Source organism: Oncorhynchus mykiss, chromosome 9 (genome assembly GCF_057628025.1).
Source record: "Oncorhynchus mykiss isolate SJ-2025 chromosome 9, ASM5762802v1, whole genome shotgun sequence".
Classification (NCBI taxonomy): Eukaryota; Metazoa; Chordata; class Actinopteri; order Salmoniformes; family Salmonidae; genus Oncorhynchus; species Oncorhynchus mykiss.
Genome location: NC_143030.1, coordinates 42599832 through 42623073, shown reverse-complemented (window position 1 = coordinate 42623073; position 23242 = coordinate 42599832). Strand labels below are relative to the sequence as shown.

The window sequence follows — 23242 nt, the reverse complement described above, 5'->3', positions numbered from 1 at the left end:
TAAAGACATCAAAACTGTGAAATAACACATATGGAATTATGTAGCAACTAAAAAAGTGTTAAACAAACCTAAATATATTTTATATTTGAGATTCTTAGTCGTGACTCTTTGCCTTGATGGCAGCTTTGGCATTCTCTCAACCAGCTTCACCTAGAATGATTTTCCAACAGTCTTGAAGGAGTTCCCACATATGCTGAGCACTTGTTGGCTGCTTTTTCTTCACTCTGTGGTCCTACTCATCCCAAACCATCTCAATTGGGTTGAGGTCGGGTGATTGTGGAGGCCAGGTCATCTGTTGCAGCACTCTATCACTCTCCTTCTTGGTCATTCATTGTCCTGCTGAAAAACACATTTTCGGGATCAGACACGTGGGTTTTTGGACACGTGTGAATTTGTACATGGATTTCTCACGTGTACATTTTTCAGTCAGACATGTGGTTTCTGAACTTTTCACATGATATTATACATTTCACATGTGGTTTTGTAACTGCGGGATAAGAACCTGGGTCTCACTCTTGATAAGCCAACGTCTTGACCATTTGACCAAATGGCCAACATGTGGAATGCATTTTCACATGTGAAAATCTAATTAGCAATTTTACATGTCAAATCAAATCAAATCAAAGTTTATTGGTCACGTACACAGTTTTTCAGGCGTTATAACCGTGCAGAAAAAGCGTATGTTACTAGCTACTAACAATGCAGTCAAGTGCCAAACAGCTAAAATGTACAAATATTATAAAATCAAGAATAGCACTGTAGCAGTATGAAAGCGCAATCTATGCATTTGTACACCGGGGGAATTATACACTACATGACCAAAAGTATGTGGACACCTGCTTGTCGAAGATCTCATTCTAAAATAATGGGCATTCCACTAGATGTTGGAATATTGCTATGGGTACTTGCTTCCATTCAACCACAAGAGCATTAGTGAGGTCAGGCACTGATGTTGGGCAATTAGGCCTGGCTCGCAGTCGGCGTTCCAATTCATCCCATTGGTGTTCGATGTGGTTGAGGTCAGGCATTTGTGCAGGCCAGTCAAGGTGTTCCACACTGATCTCGACAAACCATTTCTGTTTGGACCTTACTTTATGCACGGGGGCATTGTCATGCTGAAACTAGAAAGGGCCTTCCCCAAACTGTTGCCACAAAGTTGGAAGCACAGAATCATCTAGAATGTGCTTCTTCTGTGCTGTAGTGTTAAGAGTTCCCTTCACTGGAACTTATGGGCCTAGCCCAAACCACGAGAAACAGCCCAAGAAAATGATTCCTACTCCACCTAATGTTACAGTTGGCACTATGCATTCGGGCAGGAAGCGTTCTTCTACAGTAGCATCCGTCAAACCCAGATTCGTCCGTCGGACTGTCAAATGGTGAAGCGTGATTCATCACTGCAGAGAATGTTTCCACTGCTTCAGAGTCAAATGACGGCAAGCTTTAGATCACTCCAGCCGACGCTTTGCATTGTGCACGGTGATCTTATGCTTGTGTGAGGCTGCTCGGCCATGGAAACCCATTTCATGAAGTTCCAGACGAACAGTATTTATACTGAACAAAAATATAAACCAAAATATAAAGTGCTTGTCCAATGTTTCATGAGCTGAAATAAAAGATCCCAGACATTTTCCATACGGGCAAAAAGCTTATTGCTCTCACATTTTGTGCACAAATATGTTTACATCCCTGTTAGTGAGCATTTCTCCTTTGCCAAGATAATGGTGGCGCTGTAATAAAGCCCTTTTGTGGGGAAATGGTTACATTTTCAAAATCTAGAGATAACATGTTAACACTGTGTTGAGTTTTTTTTTGTCATTTTGAAGTAAAATTGAATTGTTTTCACCAAATGAAAAACAAATTAGTTTTTCCATTTACATGAGTGTAGCCAAGCTAAGTAGCTAGCTAGCTTTATCGACTGGCATACCCTTCCTCCTAGACTTTGATTGTTGCTTTCATGATACGGTTAGATATACAGTATTTGTTTTTTTAAAACTATTTTTCTATTTACTACAGTATTTTGTGCACTTTGAGATTATTCTTGTATACTGAAAAGCAATTTACAAATGTAATCATTAATTATTATTAAAACCGAGTTTTATCTCTTTGAAAATGTGTGAATGTGTTTGCTACAACAAAAAAAATGATGTTAACATGAATGTTACTTTGGAAAATTATCAAGACGTCAATATTCTTGTGAGGTGCTTTATGTAAAAATGCTGCTATTATTATAGTTTTTTAACGTTGGTCAGCCCTATTTCTAATTGAACAGTCAGTATTGATAATAAGTATACATTGGAAGAGAAACACCGGGTCGGTCAAATGGTCAAGACATTGTCTTCTCCTGTGGGAGACCTGGGATCGAATCCTGCTGCTTAAAACTGCACACATGTGGAACATATGTTATATGTAACCATGTATCTGAGTCATGTGAAAAATGTAAATTCATGTGAAAGTTCATATTACCAAAAACCATGTGTCTGACTCATGTGATTTTTTTTTCCTCTTATTTTTTTCACGTCACACATTTTTCACACGTGATTTGTTCATACATATGTCCGAAAACCACTTGTCTCACAGGTTTTTTATGTGTATTTTTTTTGTAAGGGTCTCCACACTGTTCAATGGCTGCTTCTTCAACCCGTACACTAAATGAGCTTCATCATTGATCTCAGTCATCACAATGGTTCAGCAGCTCCTTTACACAACACTACATCATGAGCCTCTCACGGGTTGAATCATTGCACTGTTCCAATGCACTCCTTCGGCAGTGTGTGTGTGTGTGTGTGTGTGTGTGTGTGTGTGTGTGTGTGTGTGTGTGTGTGTGTGTGTGTGTGTGTGTGTGGCAGAGAGAGATGTGAGGTCTAGCTTTGAGTCAGCAGCAGCAGCTGAAGCCTGGGTCTGAGAGTGTGTGTGGGATGAGACCCCCCCCCCCCCCTCATTTCCCTCAATTGTCTCTCATCAACACACTCATCAACTATCTCTCTGCCTCTCTCTTCCCTCTTGCTTATTGAAGACAAGACACACTTGTGTAGAAGTGTGAGAAAGAGGATCGTAGTGCGTACGCATGTGCATACGTGCGTGTGTGTGTGTGTGTTTGTGTACATCTTTGTGTGTCCACCCCTTTCGCAGTGAGTAAGGCGAGTGGGCGGTAGCAGCAACTGGTCTGCTTATGTGGTGCGATGCATAGCAGACATGTTTCTCACTGCTAGATATTACTCATTTCCTCAGCCCTACACACATACACACACACACACAAACACACAGTCTCAGTTAGACGCTCACGCACATACACACACTGACACACAGAAGCTCGCAGCTTCTCAGTGGTCTTGCTGGTGCTATTTTTCACTTATACGGAGCTCTGTGGCATCGTGTGACTGGTAGCTGTTGTTGGTGTTTCTATTGGCGCTGTGGAGGTAAAGTAGGAAGCAGCCTGTGGAGAGGCGCCTGACCCCCCCTGGAGGTTCTTAACCCAGGAGGGCTGCAGCATGTATGACCACCAACACCTGGACAACACTCTGGTCAACAGCCCACTCTAAGGTCAGTTACTGTACATCACAAGCAACTCCATCAACCCATCTGTTGTCTGTGTTCTCAACCGCTCTTTTTATGTCTAAATGTTGTTTAGCTGTACATGGATTTGACTACTTGTTGCTGCATAGCAAATTGACCCTTGTAGTCAATGCTTTACTCTCTCTCTTTTTTTTACATCAGATCTGTGATAAGGATTCAAATGGGTTGACTTTGATTTTCATACAGATGTTGTTTCAGAGTGGAGGTGGAGATAGAGTATTTCTTATGTCGGCGTGGTCGCACCTGTTGATCTAGTTTTCGACGGCGGAGGTAGAATGGCTGTGAGTCATTCTGGGTCCTCCCTGTGGTCAGATGCTGAATGGAGGGACTGTCTTACTGTCATACAGGGCACTACTAATACAACAATGCTTTTATTTACTGTGAAGAGGAGAGGGAGAAGCGTGAGGGAAAGCAGGAGAGAATGAGAGGAATTTCAGGCATTCTTTCCAATATTTCAAAATGTATCTTTTGAAAGTCATACATTTCTCAATGACATCAAAGCATGTTGATATTTGTTTAAGTTTATTTGAATCCAACCACACTGCTATGAGATAAGCCTGTGTGTGTTGCTGTGCGTGTGTGTGTGTGTGTGTGTGTGTGTGTGTGTGTGTGTGTGTGTGTGTGTGTGTGCGTGTGTGTGTGTGTGCGTGCGTGCGTGCGTGCGTGTGTGTGTGTGTGTGTGTGTGTGTGTCTTATCAGCTCTACTGTGTGGGAGGTGAGGGAGTTTTTCTTTAGCTTTAGAGTGAATCTGCAAAGGTTCTCCTCAGAGAGCATCAGAATCAGCCCAAATGATGCCCTTGTCATGCTGCTGCTGTGGGATGGAAGCCTGACAGGTACATTGGAGCTGATTTGACTTGGCCTGTTTACTCCTTGTGGCTCCAGTTGATGGGATTAGCTGGCACATGTGTATTACCCGGTTATTTTGCTGAACACTGTTCACTGCAACCATGCCCCCGAGAGTGTATTTGTCCAGCAAACCAACACTGTACTACAGCAGAGATACACTTTGATATCTAGCAGTCCATCAACAATATTCTCTACATACCATTTCACAGTTCACAATTGCTTTGGTCTCAGGAGCGGTTTGTTGAAGTGAGCAACTGGTGAGTTGGAATGAGGCCTGAGGCGTTTCAGGACATTCCAGGGTGAAACATCTCGCCTGTTGCCCCTGCACGTTGGATTTCCATGGATACCTTAGTTCTTTCAGTATGTTAGCGTTATCTCTACCCTGTTTAATCTACATCAATACATGTAAGGGCTAAATTGCAAAGCGGCATTGTCACAAAAGGCTGTTGCTTCACCTGAGAAATCTGCTCTGATTTTCCACGGAAATCTGTTGTGCTTGTCAAAAAAAAATCTGTTCAATTCCCAGTAATTCTTCTCAATTTAAACCTGCAGTATATCCCAGACTGTCCAACCACCCCCTCAACACTTAAGTCAATGCCTGGTGTAGTTTATCTTTCGTCCATATGGAGTGATTGATTGACACTGAACAAAGCAGCAGTCTTTCAACTGAGACAGCTGAACACTCCACTCCACTTCACTCTGCTCCAACCCCCTTTTAGAGAGTGTTTTCTTGTGGAACTTTGAGTAGGTGACGAGCGACAGTTTCCCCGGCTCTCCCCGGAGAGAGTATCCCAATGTAACCTGTCTTCCCTATGTGGACTCAGTTTCCATGGCGACAGCTTGGCGTAGCGAGACGGGGAGAGTAGGCAGGGTTCAGTCGGGGCAGACAGGCGTGCGGACGAGCCGAGCGCTGAGTGACGGGGAGGACTGGCGGGCGGAGGGTGGCGTGCGGCGGTGGCAGCAACGGTGGCGGCAGGAACAGCTGTGCTAAGTGGAGCCATCACATCAAAGCAGCTCATTTAGAACATTTGGAGAAGAATTAACGGAACTCCCACGCGCTCCACACTGAACGAAGCAGGGCTGCTCAGCTCTGATACTTACACGGAAGCAAATTATACTCTCAATTTCAACACACACACACACACAAATACACACACCACCTCCCGCGGCGATATCAACAGTGTTCCTCTCAGTTTAGGATGGATGGTGACCAGCTCTGTCCATCGCTGGGGGAGTGAGATAGAGTCATAGCTGCCTGAGGGGTGTGTGTGTGTTTCCGTGCTTCCCCACATTTTTTCATTCATATATGCATGTGTGTGCGTGTGTGTGTATGTGTGTGTGTGTGTGTGTGTGTGTGTACGTGCAGTAGTAAATAGGACATTGAGGAACAGCCCTCAGGGGTGTGAGGGAGGTGGTTCATGAGAATAGTATGAAACCATATCTCCATATTTAATCCTCAGAGAGAGAGAGAGATGAAAGGTATCCTGCCGGGAGTGTGTACAGCATGTATGTTTATACAGCTATACCGCACTGCCTCGGAATTGCACTGTTCGCACAATGCATGCCGTATTTTTAGAGCACTTGTGGGAGTTCATGTGCTTCTTGAACGAGACCAGTCGATTGGAGAGTTTCTCACCACATTACCAGCAACTTGTGTATTATGTGTAGCAACTACGACACCCTTGAGTTGGATGTGTTGAGCCAGAGTTTGTGAGCTTGACGTTTCATTGGGTTGGGGGTTGATTTTCTGAAGTTCTGTTGACCTCAGAGACTCCAGGGCTCAATTCAGTCAATTCTGCATTGTATTTGCAAGCCGACCTCCAGAGCATTACAGCAGCCATACATACTCAACTGGCGGACTGGGGGTTCGAACCCGGACCCAGAACGGGGTCGATACAGGCCACGGGTCCTGACTAATAAAAAATTGGAACTCACACGGGCTTTGACCCCTGGTATAATATGAACACACATAAACTATGGTAAATGAGCTTAAAAACGGCAACATTTTCTCTCTGCCCAATGGCAAAATATGTCAAATTGCAGGAAAGTTGCTTTAAAACTTCAAAAAGTGTCTCTCTGCCAACAAGAGGAGTGTGACCAGTATGAACAGTTTGGAGTCGTATGGGTTGTAAAGTGGGGGGGTTTGTTTTCTTTGACAGTAAATTAAAATATCCATTTGGACCTTGCCACCAAGGAAATTTGTGTGACCGGACCTTTTCAAATAGTACTTGAGTACCCATGATTACAATGTTGCACAGGCGAGATAAACATTCTCTGTCTATTTCCACAGTAGATCACTCTGCCTCAATCTGTGTCTGGTGTTTGCATGTTTGTGGGTATCAGAGCTGACTGACTGCTTAGTCCTAACAATTCTTGACAGCTAGGCCTGACAGACTGTCCACATTTCACTCTGAGATGTTCACGCTTCACTCAATCTCTCTTTCTCTCGGCTCCCTCCCTTTGTCTCCCTCCTCTCTTGTTCACTCTCTCTCTCCCCTCCTCCCCTGTCTCTCTGTGTAGGTGATAGGTCGTTCAGGACTAGGGTGTCAGTGATCTGACAGTGATGTCGTGTCGAGGCCCTCCCCTCTCTCTGCGGCCCTCGTTTTCCCGTGAGTCCCATGTAACCTAGCCGCCCCCGTCCGCCGCTGCTGGCGCTCACCCATGAATCCCAGCCCCGACCGCGGCAAAGAGTGCCTCCCCCCCAAGAAGAGGGAATCCCGGCAGGGCTCGGTTGACCAGCGCACCCTTCTGGACGAGTTCAAACCGCCCGCCTCGCCCCTCAGGACCCGGCCTGTCGGCAGCTCAGGGAGAGATGAGGGGTGCAGGGAGAACAGCGACGAGGCTCTGACGAACCCCCACAGTCTGCTACCCTCTCCCCCACCTCCCCTCCCACCCCCTGGTATCCCCCTCCCCCTGCCATGGCACCTGCCTTATACCCCCTCTGTCCCTCTACCCTTCCTCCCAGGCCAGGTAGGAGAGAGGAGGGGGTCAGGCTCACCCTCCTGGAGGGATGATCTTCTCCCTTCCCCACTCCCCCATCACTCCAGGTGGCTCCGAGGTGAAATCCCCCTTCCCCTTCCACCCTGCTCATCCTCTTCCTCCTTCAAGAGCCCCTTCCCTGCTGACTCCAGAGAGATGTGGTCCTATTTCAACACAGAACGAAGGGACTATAGCTCCTCTCTCTTCTCCCCCTCCCACCTGTTCAGCCAGCCCCCCCTCTACCGTCCTGACACCTCCATGACTGAAGGCAGACACAGATACCTGGGCAAGAGGCCCAACGGGCTGGACGGCCCGGACAGCAGGACTGCCTCTGCCTCCAGGGTGGCGCCCCCATCAGGAGAGTACGGGAACGAACCCAGCGGCAGGGCCAGGCTGGGCGGCAGCCTCCACGGTTCCCATGCCAACGGGCGGCGGAGACACCAGGAGGATCCCATGGGACGTTCTCAGACGGTTGCGGTTTTCCAAGATTCCCGAGCGCCACCTCCGGAGGGCCCTGACTCACATTCCTCTCTGCAGGACAGGGATCCCCGTGGGACGCCAAAGCCTGGGACCCTCACCCTGATCCCTAGCAGGCCCCAACCCCATCGGGCAGACCCCAGGGCAGGGAGAGGGGAGCTCCTGGACCCCCTGGGGAGCTCTCCGGCTAAGGCCCAGATTTACTACTCCCTGGGGTCGATGTACTCTACCCTACAGTCCAACCACCTCAACCCCCAGGCTCAGCCCTTCCCCCTGTACAGCCCCTCAGGCAGCCCTCAGTACGGCCTGCACACCATGAGGAACTCACAGCACTCGCCTCAGGAGCAGCCCAACAGCCACGTCACAGAGAGCGACAGAGAGAGGGAACGAGAGCGAGACAGAGAACGAGACAGACGACGAGAACTAGACAGAGAGAGAAAACGTGAACAAGACAGAGACAACCAGGAGAGAGACAGTGAACGGGACAGAGACAAAGACAGCGGAGACCTTTCCCCTGGGCGGCAGTACTCACGTCCCCACGCCTCCCCCCTCCTTCCCCTCACGGCCACCTCACCCCCTGCCCCCCACCACCACCACAACCCCCCAGCACTCCTACCTCATTTTGCCAAGGGATCTCTGATTGAGCTAGTGGGGGGCCGTCTAAAGCGTGTGGAGGAACTGAGGACGGAGGACTTCCTAAGGAGTGCCAACACCTCCCCGGAGTTCCACCTGAGCACCTGCACCATTCTGCTCATCGCCCCCAGCGACACACACGGCTTCAACCACCTGCAGGTCCTCCTCACAGACCGCAACACTCAGGTCAGGGGCTCATCTATCTTCTAGATTTCTATTCTCTATCTGAGTCACTTCTAGACAATATATTTTAATAAAGGCACTGGTCATTCACTACATAAGCAAACGTTTGCAATCCTCTCCAATCACTCAAACATACGACAGATTTGCTTATTTTTCAAATCCTAATTTAAATTTCATCTCCTTAGTATAAAAAGATGTATATCCCCAGCACTGTTGTGAATATGTTGTTGTTGTTCTGTCTGTGTAGGAGTTACTAACAGTTCTGGTGGAGTACCCGTTCTTCGTTCGGGACCGCGGCTGGTCTTCCTGCTGTCCCCAGAGAACCTCCCAGCTCTACGGCCTATCCTGCCGTCAACTCAGCGAGGGAGACATCTGCCTTGCCCTCACCCCTTCACACACACCTCGCACACACACACACTCACACACACGCACAGCCCCGCGGGGCCATCGCACACACACTCGGGCCAGGGCCGGCGCCAGCTCACACAGGGAAGACATGCCCCCGCCTCCCCCTCCTCCTCCTCTTTCTCATCCCTCCCCTGCTCTCGCCCCTCCTCCTCTTCCTCTGCCCCCTGCAGACCCTCCCACCCAGGAGCAGCCACGCTCACGCAAGAGGCGATGGTCCGCCCCCGACCTCCTACCCCCTACTGGAACTACCGAAGCTACCGGGTACTGACAAGACCACCAATTTACCTCACGGCTCCAAGCATAGGAAGCGGCAGTAGAGCTTACACACGCGCACACACACACAGAAACACACACATGCAAGCACAAACACACCCTCCTTGTCTCTAGAGCACACACATGGCCACACTGTAGAGAGACCACAAGGCAGGGTTGCAGGGAAGGACAAAGAAATGCAACTTTACTTGTGTCCACACTGCTGCCCAAAGTATGAGCCTATAGCCCTCTTTCTTCATCCCTCTTTCCCCTCTCTCCGCTTAGCACACCTCTGACAGGGGTAGCTGTCTGAGGACTCCCAGAGAGCTCCACAGTGACAGACGTTGAGTGAGACACTGTTTTTGTTATGGTGGTCCCACACGTCTACTTACTGACAGTGTTTTCTGCAGGGTATCGGTTTTCCATCAGGGTTATGGAAGCAAGCTCTATTGAAGATATCTATTGCAGAGATATATATATATATATATATATATATATATATATATATATATATATATATATATATATATATATAAATATATGACTATATATTACATTACAGATGTTCTATAAATATGCTAAACCGATTTAATGCAACCTCTCTGATTGTCACTTTCGTAATGCGTTCTCAGTTTTAGATTTTCTCGCTTCTTCTGATACGAAGTTTGACTGTCAGTCAGTCAGTCAGTCCATCGGTCAGTGGGTCTGGGCAGGCAAGGTAAATGAATGTATCAGCTACTCTTCGCCTTTTTACTATTCTCGTTACGGGGGGGGGGGGGGGGGGGGGGGGGTCATGTTAATCTCTTGTTCGCCAAGGTATTGCCCTCCAATATGTTCTTAACATTATCTCAGCGGAAGGAAAAACACTAATGAAAATTGCGTAACAGACAATCCTCTCCCACACAGGTGGGTCTGTGTCACTTCGCCTTGACCCCGAGAGTGTTTTTCCATAAAAAAATTAATTAAAAAAAGATGGAACGGCAGGAGAGTAATGGTGCTAATAACAGGTTGGAACAGGATGCTTTGTGAACACACACTTGACCCCTCTGTACTGTACTCTGTACCCCTTCTGTTCCCCTTTCTTTTCTCCATGTACTGTATATGTTTGAGCGCAGGGAAAAAAACGATTGAAAGTATTTTAAAACTCAGATACGGGTATCTTTTCTGATTCAGCACACTCTTTCACTTTAGTTTTTTTCAACTTTTTTTAGTTTGTTTGTTTTTCAAAAACAAAAAAAAACCTGACCTGTTTTTTTTTTTTCTTTGTAAATGTTATAGCTATAAAAATTGTATATTTTTGAAATTGTGAGTCTGTTATATGATGTTCGCTAGAAATTGTAAAAATTAAAAAAAGCTTTATGAATTTATACTGAATGACGGTGACTTCATACCCCATACATGCATGATCAAAAGTGTTGTACACACAGCCAATGTACTATGTTAGTTGTAGGGGACATATGTCATAGGAAAAAAATGATGTCCAACACTCCCATACTATGACATTTAATAATAATGGCATCTTTCCTGACTGAAACGTTGCCATTAAACTATGGGAGCATTCAAGCAGTGTGCACTTATACTACTATTTTTAATTCATGGCACAAGATAAAACGTTTCTTATTTCAATCATTTTTTAGTGGTTTAAAGATTTGTAATGATTAACCTGATCTATAGGCAGGTCTATAAGTCTGTCACAGTTCCATACATCACACAATGGATATAAACCATTGATATAGTTACTAGACTCTAGCTGCACATACAATTCAATCACAAGTTGATTATGAGGTAAATGGAGGAATGAATTGCTGCCGTTTTTCATATTATATAAGATACTGTACAAACATACTCTACTCACACAACGTAAATGAGGAAAATATTAAGGAAAGATATCAAACATACTGTATACTGGCAAAATGATTACATTATCTGTAGATTATATTGTCAAACCCAAAAATAAAACCAATATTTCAACTTCTGTAGGTTAAGAAAACTATGAGTGTGTTTACACAGGCAGTCAAATTCAGATCTTTTTTGGGGGTGTCTCGACACTCGACTCACCCCTCATCATGGCTGGCTAGCCTAGGACAGGAGGGTACCAGGGGGGAATGTTCCTAAGTGTTTACTTAGAGATGGGTCCTGGTCTCATCAGTGCTGGGAGAGGGTTGTGACTGACCCTTTTCCTCCTCCCCCATGGTGATGTGTGTGTGAAGGCGTGGTCTCTCTTATGGTCCCAACCTCTGGCACCTCTGCAATAGGTTGACAGCGAACAGGGGCACTACCTGCACACCAACACACACACACAGACAGGAAGACATTGTCACTGACTATGACTACAAGGACCTCTGCTGGTAGCTACTGCAGAATACATACAGTTTACTGCTCAAATGGGAGGGAAAGACCTGGATTGATAGAATGAAAAACTTTTTTCATATTAATACTATATAACAATATAATAACATTGTACAGGCAAAAACATAATTACAAAATCAACATACTGTAAATATGGGCCCACTAAACTAGGCAAATGGTCAGTTGCTGTAGCACAGGAAATCCCTAATCCACAGTGACCCCTGACCCCATTACATTAGCCACCTGTGCAATGATCAGCTTCCTGGTTTTCAGGGGGCTGGCGTCGGGAAACTCCTCCCCAAAGCAGAGGTCAATCTCATAGCGAGGTTTGGGTCCCGCCCCCTTGAGAAAGTCCTGAAGCTCTGTGGGGAGAGGGAACGGGAGGGGTGGAGAGAGAGAAGGGGATGGAAAGACAGAAGGAGAAGGATGGAGAGAGAATAAGAGAGGGATTGACCGGGAGCCAGGTTCGCTGTCTCACCATATCACATCTGTTTGCTACACAGAAGTTGTATTAGTGAAGCCCCTACCCTTCAGAAATATAGATGCATTCAGCAGCTTGCAGGTCCTCTCTCTGTTCAGCTTGTTGGGCCTGTCTGTGTGCTGGGCCAGAGGGCCACTCCAATACACCCTGCCCTGGCAGAACCTCTTGATAAACACCCCATCTGGAGCCACCCACACCAGGACACCCCTCTCCAAGTGGGGCAGCAGGCGGCCCATGGCCTCAGCGATACCGGGGGGCAGGTGGATGACCCCTGGAGGGGGGAAGGGGACCTGTTGGGCTGTGCAGGGGCCATAGATCCTCTCGTTCCCCAGGGGCACCTGACCATGTAGAATGAAACAGCCATCTGGGGTGCTGGTGGTCACATCCACTACTAGCTGGTCCTGGTAGAACAGACACACCCGCACACGGAAGTCTGGACACATGCAAACACAGACACAAGCAATGCAAACACACACATGCTAATTAAAGGTCCAAATTCAGTCCTTTTTATCTCAATATCAAATAATTCATAGGTAACAATTAAGCACCTTACCGTGATCAATTTCAATTGAAATGGTAAAAAATTTACAAAAATGGATTCTTAGGAAAGAGTCATTCTCAAGCAAGACATTTGCCAAAACTATCTGTGAGGTTTGGAATTCTCTTTCTCATTGGTCTATTGACTCATTTATCGCCGGGTGATGTCACCAGACAGGCCAAAACTCCATCCCAACAAAACAGACAGAAATCTCAGGCTCTTTTCAAACATTTACAAACTTCTTACACACATTTTCATCATTTTCACAATTTCACAGTATTATTCCAACCTCAGAGTGTGGAAAAATATACAGTGCCAGTCAAAAGTTGGACACACCTACTCATTATGTATTTTGACTATTTTCTACATTGTAGAATAATAGTGAAGACATCAAAACTATGACATAACACATATGGAATCATGTAGTAACTAAAAAAAAGTGTTAAACAAACTAAAACATATTTTAGATTTGAGATTCTTCAAAGTAGCCACCCTTTGCCTTGATGACAGCTTTGGACACTCTTGGTATTCTCTCAACCAGCTTCATTAATGCATTTCATTTAACAGGTGTGCCATGTTAAAAGTTGATTTGTGGAATTTCTTTCCCTCTTAATGTGATTGAGCCAATCAGTTGTGTTGTGACAAGGTAGGGGTGGTATACAGAAGATAGCCCTATTTGGTAAAAGACAAAGTCCACATTATGGCAAGAACAGCTCAAAAAAGCATAGAGAAACAACAGTCCATCATTACTTTAAGACATGAATGTCACGCCCTGATCTGTTTCACCTGTCCTGGCGAACGTCTCCACCCCCCTCCAGGTGTCGCCCATCTTCCCCATTATCCCCTGTGTATTTATACCTGTGTTCTCTGTTTGTCTGTTGCCAGTTCGTCTTGTTTGTCAAGTCAGCCAACATTTTTCTCAGCTCCAAGTCTCTCTTTTTCTCCCCCTCCTGGTTTTGACCCTTAGCCGTCCTGACTCTGAGCCCACCTGCCTGACCACTCTGCCTGCCCCTGAGCCTGCCTGCCGTCCTGTATCGTTGCCCATACTCTGGATTACCGACCTCTGCCTGACCTGACCCTGAGCCTGCCGTACTGTACCTTTGCCCCACTACTCTGGATAATTGACCGCTGCCTGCCTTGACCTGTCGTGCCCCTGTTGCTGTAATTAACATTGTTACTTCAACATAGTCTGCACTAGGGTCTTACCTGAAACGTTATAATGAAGGTCAGTCACTCCGGAACATTTCAATAACTTTGAAAGTTTCTTCAAGTGCAGTTGCAAACACCATCAAGCGCTATGATGAAACTGGCTATCCTGAGGACCGCCACAGGAAAGGAAGACCCAGAGTTACCTCAGCCTCAGAAATTCCACCCCAAATAAATGCTTCACAGAGTTAAAGTAACAGACACATTTCAACATCAACTGTTCAGAGGTGACTGTGTGAATCAGGCCTTTGTGGTCGAATTCCTGCAAAGAAACAACGACTGAAGGATAAAAATAAGATGAGACTTGCTTGGGCCAAGAAACACAAGCAATGGACATTAGACCAGTATAAATCTGTCCTTTGGTCTGATGAGTCCAAATTTGAGATTTTTGGATCCAACCACCCTGTCTCTATGAGACACAGAGTAGGTGAACGGATGACCTCTGCATGTGTGGTTCCCACCGTGAAGCATGGAGGAGGAGGTTCGATGGCATTCTGCAGCAATACGCCATCCCATCTGGTTTGCGCTTAGTGGGACAATTGCTTTTAAACAGGACAATGACCCAACACACCTCCAGGCTGTGTAAGGGCTATTTGACCAAGGAGAGCTGCATCAGATTTTTTATTTTTTTATTTTTCCTTTATTTGACTAGACAAAGTCAGTTAAGAACAAATTTTTACTTTCAATGACGGCCTAGGAACAGTCGATTAATTGCCTTGTTCAGGAGCAGAATGACAGATTTTTACCTTGTCAGCTCAGGGATTTGATCTTGCAACCTTCCGGATACTAGTCTAACGCTCTAACCACTGCCGCCCCGATGACCTGGCCTCCACAATCACTCGACCTCAACCCAATTGAGATGATTTGGGATGAGTTGGACCACAGAGTGAAGGAAAAGCAGCCAACAAGTGCTAAGCACATGTGGAAACTTCTTCAAGACTGTTGGAAAAGCAAGAGTGTGCAAAGCTGTCATCAAGCCTAAGGGTGGCTACTTTGAAGAATCTAAAATATGAAATATTTGTTTAACACTTTCTTTGGTTACTACATGATTCCATGTGTTATTTCATAGTTTTGATGTCTTCACTATTTTTCTATAATGTAGAAAATAGCAAAAATAAAGGAAAACCCTTGAATGAGTACATGTGTTCAAACTTTTGACTGGTACTGTATATAACACAGGAAAATCACATTTTTGATTGCATAGGGCCTTCAATCAATCAATAAATAAATCAATCAATCAATCAAGCATTAACCCACTCAAATTTGAATAACTCTGCAGTGTATTGTCTCACCAGAGATCTGTGGTGTGGGGCTGAATATGGAGAAGGTAGCAGAGCTGTCCATCTGGGGAGTCCCTGTGTTGGAACAGTAGTGTACATGGTCCAAACTCCCTTGACGGGAAAGAACACAAACACATATCATATCTAATTCAACATTCAGCTACCAGTCACACATACATGGAGGCTGATACTGACCACTGGGGTTGACTCTTCCATCCCTTTCCTCTGATTCCCTATGGCAGCCAAACTGAGGGAAAACACATATTCACAGCAAATCATCATCAAATCAAATCAAATGTATTTATATAGCCCTTCGTACATCAGCTGATATCTCAAAGTGCTGTACAGAAACCCAGCCTAAAATCCCAAACAGCAAGCAATGCAGGTGTAGAAGCACGGTGGCTAGGAAAAACTCCCTAGAAAGGCCAAAACCTAGGAAGAAACCTAGAGAGGAACCAGGCTATGTGGGGTGGCCAGTCCTCTTCTGGCTGTGCCGGGTGGAGATTATAACAGAACATGGCCAAGATGTTCAAATGTTCATAAATGACCAGCATGGTCCAATAATAATAAGGCAGAACAGTTGAAACTGGAGCAGCAGCACGGCCATAAATCATCTGACTTGTTAAGGAACATTCAGTGCAAGTGTGCAAAATTCATCCCCAACGTAATCTAAAGTTATTGCAATAGGTGTCCTCTAGATGGCAGCAACTACGCACCTGTCATACAGCATTGAAAACCAAACCGTTGTGTTACCTGTGGATGGTGTGTGATGGTGTTCCTCAGGTGAGCACTGGAGCTCCTGGTCTGGATTATCGCCTGACTTTCAGTTTCAGGAGATTCTGAGAGAGAGAGAAGGAGGGTTAGAGAGTAATTACTCACACTGTAAACCCATACGGGGCTCTGAGCTCTCTAGACTCGTGCTTCATGAGAAGACTGAAAATGGAGGCTACTGGTACCTGAGCATCTGCGTGTTGCTGTCTGGATACGGTAGGCCTTGTAGGGCTCGGAGACGTCCAGCTGGCTGCGCTCTGGGACCTCCTGGAAGTCTGTGCTCTTGTTGAGGGCACAGCGGATACGAGTCTTCCAGGAAGTGGGGTCTGCCTTGTCCCTCCCCTCTCGATACTTCCCCTTATACACTGCCCACGCCTGGTAGTTGGAAACACAACACATAAAGGTATGCACGCACACACACACACACACACACACACACACACACACACACACACACACACACACACACACACACACACACAATATGAATAACCATTTGAGTGCATATGAGTGCCAAATAAGACATAAGGAATAAGTTGGTGGCTTACACTGAGGATTGAGTGAGTTTCATTCCAAAATACTATATAACCATTTTCAGAATTGTTGGTAAATCAGCTTTTATTGTTTAATTTTTTTTCCTCTCACTATGGCAATGACAGACGTATTTGGTTGAGAGGGGTTGGGTGAAATGCGGAGGACTAATTTCAGTTGAATGCATTCAGTTGACCAGGTATCCCCTTTCCCTTTAAAATCACTTGATGGTTTCATTTCAGCATTTGCAAAATCCTATACATCTGCCTCACACACACAGAGAAATAAGTAGTACTGCTAGGTTTTACACAGTCATGTTTAACAAATTATACATTGTGACATCAATATTTAAAAAAATGTATTATGAAAATAATTCAATACAGTACTATGAGATCTACATGATGTATAACATTTACATTTGACATTTTAATCATTTAGCAGATGCTCTTATCCAGAGTGACTTATGCAAGTGCATTCATTAATCTTACTGTAAGATAGCTACGGTAGGTGAGACCACCAAAACATCACCGTCAAATAGAAATATACAGAATATGAACATTCCGTTCCAGCAACAAACAAACGAAATCAATAACATTGATCAATCTGCATTGACTTGGACAACATTTTGCCACCTCACAGCACAGGTTTTATTTTGCATGGATCTTCTGGGGGGTCTCTATTTGATGATGTTGTACAAATATTATGTAAAATAAAGGATAGAGTTATGTTTTTCATCCCTCTTTGCACATGTACCTAGACAAACATGCAAAAAAATAACTGTAATCAAGATAAGCAAACTTAGATATGCCACCAAAACAAATGCTGACACTACAAATCCTGACACTACACAAGTGTGTCTGCCAAAATTATGAAAGACAAGCATTGCACTTTTGAATTCCGTAAAGTGAACGTGGAAAAATAATTTTTGTCTATCAACAATGACAAGCCACCAACTATCAATCTAGATGGAAAATTAGTGAGGATAATAGCGGACAATATTGCCACTCCTATTTACCATATCTTCAATTTAAGCCTACTAGAAAGTGCGTGCCTCTAGGCCTGGAGGGAAGCAAAAGTCATTCCGCTACCCAAGAATAGTAAAGCCCCCTTTACTGGCTCAAATAGCCAACCACTCAGCCTGTTACCAACCCTTAGTAAACTTCCTCGTGAAAAATGTGTTTGGCCAGATACAATGCTATTTTACAGTAAACAAAGTCTGATAACAGACTTTCAGCAGGCTTACAGGAAAGGACATTCAACAAGCACAGCACTTACATAAATGACTGATTATTGGCTGAAATAAATGAAATATAAAAAGATTGTGGGGGCTGGTTTGTTAGACTTCAGTGGAGCTTTTGACATAATTGATCATAGTCTCCTGCTAGAAAAACTTAGGTGTTATGGCTTTACACACCCTGCGATATAGTGGGTAAAGAATTACTTGTCTAACAGAACATAAAGGGTATTCTTTAATGGAAACCTCTCCAACATAATTCAGGTACAATCAGGAATTACCCAGGGTAACTGTTTAGGCCCCTTACTTTTTCAATCTTTACTAATTACATGCCACTGGCTTTGAGTTTAGGAATTGGTGGCAAGGAATATGTTATTCCTAACTATTTGTAAAACTAAAAGCATTGTATTTGGGATAAATCCTTCACTAAACCCTAAACCTCAACTACATCTCGTAATGAATAATGTGGAAATTGTGCAAGTTGAGGTGACTAAACTGCTTGGAGTAACCATGAATTTGTGGCAGCAGATAGCCAAGTGTTTAGAGTGTTGGACTAGTAACCAGAAGGTAACAAGATCAAATCCCTGAGCTGAAAAGGTAAAAAATCTGTTATTCTACCCCTGAACAAGGCAAATAAGCCACTGTTCCTAGGCCTTCATTGAAAATAAGAATTTGTTCTTAACTGACTTGCCTAGTTAAATAAAGGTACAATGTATTGATACAACAATAGCTAAGATGGGCAGAAGTCTGTCCATAATAAATTGCTGCTCTGCCTTCCTAACACCACTATCAACAAGGCAGGCCATAGTTTTGTCGCACCTAGACAGTAGACAATTTAAGCCTACTAGAAAGTAGGCTTAAATTAGGTGCAGTAGTTCAGTAGTGTGGTCTGGTGCCATAAAGAGGGACTTCGAAGTATGGCACTTGGCTCAGAACAGGGCAGCACGGCTGGCCCTTAAAAGTACACGGAGGGCTAACATTAATGATGTGCACGTCAATCTCTCAAGGCTCAAAGTGGAAGAGAGATTGACTTCATCACTACTTGTTTTGTAAGAAGTGTTGACAACCTGAATGTACCGAGCTGTCTGTTTAAAACTACTAGGGAACCCATGCATAACTCACAAGACCCCAGGAAGAGTAGCTGCCGAGGCAGCAGCTAATGGGGATCCCTAATAAATACAAATACAAAAAAGGCTAGAAACAATAAACATTCTAACCTTGAAAAGGGCTGCATCTTCATTCAGATTATAGTCCTGTTTTGCCGCGTGTTTCCATGGGATCCTGAACATAGTTTTGTTCTGGTTCTCCCAGGTGAGTCCTGCGTACTTTCCACTGTCTATCTGCGCTATCAGCCACTCTCTCAGATGCATGTTCGTGCCTGCCTTCTCCATCTTGAAAATATGTTTTAAATGAATACTTTAAAAAAAATATTCAAAAGTTATTATTGGCCATGTACAGACCACAAGTAGGCCTACTCACAATCACATGATCCGTCTTTGTACATGTACCTACTGTAGACTAACAGGCAAAAACAAAATGTATTTGTTTCAATAAGGCTATATCAATCTTTTCAACTATTTATTTTAGTTAAATCATAGCTAAATGTGCCCATGAAGGTAATCACCACGCATTGTTGGAGTGGTTTGACGCCTTTCAAGACGAAAATGAAAGTAAGTGGGCTAAAGTTAGAATACTTTCGGTTTCTGACTAGATAGGCTCAGGTAGCTCTCAGAGTGCAGGGAGGTGTGACGTTACAGTGAAAATAAAGCGAGGTGTGAAGTTTTTTTTAAATCAACAAAACAAATGATTTGACTCGGAGATGTCTTGTAGAACATTATGCAGTACGTTCCGTTATTGCACACGGTGATAGCCTATGTCTGAAACAACTGATCTCATAAAATGTTTCAAGTGTTATTAGTCGTATGTACAGGATACACAAGGTTCCTTCTTGACGATGCAACAACCGTGATGAAATCGAACATATAGTAAATGGCCCAGTAGAATAGAATAAATATTTTAGCATAAGTATTACAGGATTGCACAATTGGGGAAGGGGGCTGGGGGCAAGTGTACAAATTGTGCAGTGTAGTAAGAGTCTGGAAGCAGCAGTGGTGATGTGTGCCAGTAGCGGTGTGTGGATAGAATCACTGAGGAAGCCAAACCAGTAAAAAAAAGCCATATTACAACCTACGGTACAGTACGATGTGATATTTGTGTTGTTTTCTCTATAACCCATCAATTGTCTTTTTGTTGTCGCGGCCTTATCGTATATCACAGCGGCGTATGAACGAATGAGTTATAGAGCAAACGACGCAGTCATCACAACATACTGTAGGTTGCAGTATATGGCTTTTTTTAATACTGGCTTGGAATCCTTGGTGATTTTACCCACGCTCCGCTACTGATCTGAAGTGATGCATTCTTAGTTATTAGTTAGGCATAACGATCAGAGCAGTTTCTTTTCCCCGTGACTGAGTAGCCTCGGCGTTCCCCTTTCCCTCCGTCATGCGGTGGACGGAGCATGCACCACAGTCACCCTCCTTCAGGATGCATAGCTAAATAATATTCTCACAAAAGGGTTGTCCGGGTCACAATACACAATACACAATACATACATCATGAGTATGATTGTAGCCCATTCAAAAGACATAGTAAAATGACATGAAAAGAGAGAGGAGGCATCAAAAGACTGCATATCAATGTATTAAATATTTATCCGATATTCACTGGAGTGAACGACCCACAGCTTGGTTGAAAGTAACTGAAAACATTGAAATAAATTTTTTTGTGGTTAAAGGCTGTCCTGTGAGAAATTATGCCTCTCTATCCCTGCCCAGTCTGTGTGGAGAGGTACAGAGATGAGAGGAGTGGAGAGAGTTTGACAGAAGCCCCTCAGATTGGATTGGATTCCCTGAAATGAATGTGCATTATAAACTAGGTGGTTCGAGCAATGAATGCTGATTGTCTGACAGCCGTGGTAAATCACGGCTAAGGGCTGTATCCAGGCACTCCAAGTTGCGTCGTGCATAAGAACAGCCCTTAGCCGTGGTATAATGGCCATATACTTAGTGCCTGAAAAGGTACAAATCTGTTCTTCTACCCCCGAACAAGGCAAATAACCCACTGTTCCTAGGCCTTCATTGAAAATAAGAATTTGTTCTTAACTGACTTGCCTAGTTAAATAAAGGTAAAATGTATTGATACAACAGTAGCTAATCGTGCATTATTGCTGGAATAACCCCCTGATCACCACATCTGTCATGTTGAGAAGTCATGTTGTTTCACCTTCACAGCCGGGAAATACACACTTCCTTTAAAATGTTAAGAGGGGTGGGTGTGTGTGTGTGTACGGGTGTCTACACGTGTTTCTCTGTCTGCTATAGGTTTAGTTTCCTGTTCTAAACCACAGTGGTAACAATGAAGATTCATTTAGCCACTGATGCAAAGAAATATACAACCAGACAAAATCACAACAAATTAGCACGCAGAATATACAGTATATTTGATTTGATCTACAGTGAATTCATTCTTGTTGACAAATAGATATGGAGTGCATTCCAACAACATTAAAATGGCCCTTTACTCTTCTGTCCTTGGCTGTCTCCGTATTCACATTCCTTAGACTTAGACTCTATCTCACCTTTGTGTGAATCGTTGTGTTTCTACAGTATATTTAGCATTTTGTTTAAAAAAGAAATAGGAAACCACTTTTAAAGGTAAACACACACAGTATAATGGCTTCTGATTGGCTAAGATCTAACTTGCCCACACACTGAAAGCTGATAACACAAATTTCATGTGAAAGTGGAAGTGTGAATTAAGAGGATTGTTATCTGAAGTCTCTCCGCCTCATGCTCCTTTTAATACCAGCAATGAAAAAGAAGACGCAATACTTTCATTCAGACCAACTGGACGAAAAAGAGTCAGTTGGCCTTGTCTGTGATCTGGCTTGCCTACTATTTACTTAAATTGCATACTGTGTACTAATCGTACTACATACTCTTTATAACGTACTCTTAAGTACAGATGAGTGCAGAAAGCAACACATTTTACATACTAGGCTCGTCCATACTGAGAATGCTTAATCTAATGCGCAGTTGCGTTGATTCCCACCATTTTTTCATTTTGGTACAGTGCTTTCCCTGATCATCAACTGTTATCAAACGAGTCTGGAAAGGCGATTCTCTCCCTCAGAAATGTGCAGCAAATTCTATTAGTTGAAAAGTCGAAAAGAGTACGACATCCTGGCATTTAAAGCATACTACATTTTCTAAATGTCACATACTGTAAAATTGTATATTTTTGTATACCCAAAATGCCTTTAGATCGCAAGTAGGGGTATTTGGACAGGCCAATGTCATTGTGAATGTCTGGCCTACCGAAAGTACAAGAACAAGGACCGTTGAGCTCATATCACACACAAACACACACACAGATACACACACACACACACACACACACGATCTTCACCACCATGGGGCAGGTCTCCCTTTCCCTATGTCCAGCTTAGAGCAGCTCAGAGTAGAGGAGCAAGTGTGTGTGTGTGTATGTGTCTGCGGCATAATTGTGAGTGTGTATATGTATGGGGTCATCAAGTGTCATACTCTGGGGGGGGGGGGGGAGCAAATAAACAGAACTGTTCCTTTTCTTCATCAGTCTGATGAAGTAACAGTGGAGCCTGTAAGGGATATAAAACAATGTGACACCAGGAGGAAGTCAGAGACAGAGGTGGTGATGGATGAGTGGGCCATAGAGATCACTCATTCATTTCTACGGGGGGTTGGTGCTTGGCAGTGCTGCTGGAGGTCAGGTCTTGAGGATGGAGGGTTGATGAGGGCTAAAGCCAGGTAGTGTTTGGGGTCAAGTTTGGGGGCAGGCAGCATGGGGGCAGTGCTGGGGGATGCAGAAGGTGGGTGTAGGGGAGTAAAGCTTCTGGGTGCAGAGGATTGATAGCCATATTATCACTCTATTGACCCCTGACACCTGGGCTCTGGCATACACTGGGGCTGGTTCCATTCCAAGTCAGTAACTTCATTTAAATGGAATTGGTCCCAACGTGTCTCTAGGTTGTTACAGATTGCTATGTGTAAAAGGTTTGACCTAGAGGAGGCTGAAACATTGCCCTGTTCTCCAGACTCTTGGCATGAAACACGCACACACATACACACAGGCTAAGTTTAGCTGCATTAAGAAGTCTGCGAATGGCGAGGAGCACTAATCCAAGCCAGGCCATGTAATAAACAGGATGCTGGAGAAGACAGAGGGGAGAAAAAAGAGGCAATGGGGAAGGGGAGTGAGGAAAGAGAAGAGAGAGAAGAGAGGAAAGGGACGACGAGTGAGAGGGGATAGGAAAGACGAGAAAGAGGAGAAAGCAAAGAGGGGAAAGAAAAGAGAAGAGATGAAAAATCGAGAGCTGAGGAAATAGAGGGAGGGAGGGAGGGAGGGAGGGAGGGAGGGAGGGGTAGGAGAGGGGGGGTAGAAATCAACTATCAGACAGTCAG

The 23242-nt window shown here is 44.5% G+C and overlaps 2 protein-coding genes across 5 annotated transcripts in view; one reads left to right on the top strand and one right to left on the bottom strand.

The window, feature by feature from the left end:
• The window catches only part of LOC110532003 (uncharacterized), a 37357-nt gene extending 27805 nt beyond the window's left edge, over nt 1–9552 (top strand). Inside the window, 3 exon segments of the mRNA XM_036987919.2 lie at nt 6940–8694; nt 8939–9358; nt 9360–9552. Of these exon segments, the coding sequence (XP_036843814.2) occupies nt 7081–8694; nt 8939–9358; nt 9360–9416 (2091 nt within the window). The 5' untranslated portion in view covers nt 6940–7080 and the 3' untranslated portion in view covers nt 9417–9552.
• A 1140-nt stretch (nt 9553–10692) lies between these two features.
• On the bottom strand, nt 10693–19489 carry LOC110532004 (interferon regulatory factor 4). Of its 4 annotated transcripts, none has more exons than XM_021615575.3 (9): nt 19221–19417; nt 18959–19132; nt 16162–16351; nt 15959–16044; nt 15401–15452; nt 15218–15316; nt 12228–12614; nt 11944–12062; nt 10693–11630 (listed from the first exon to the last, which is right to left on the bottom strand). In XM_021615575.3, exons 2-9 carry the CDS (start codon nt 19130–19132, stop codon nt 11574–11576), a joined length of 1164 nt encoding a protein of 387 aa, XP_021471250.2. In that variant the 5' UTR covers nt 19221–19417; the 3' UTR covers nt 10693–11573. The 4 variants fall into 4 exon arrangements, with proteins under 4 accessions (XP_021471250.2, XP_090040364.1, XP_021471249.2 ...); XM_090184238.1 differs by having other exon boundaries at nt 15218–15280; nt 19221–19413; XM_021615574.3 differs by having other exon boundaries at nt 18959–19489.
• Between the last annotated feature and the right edge of the window lie 3753 nt (nt 19490–23242).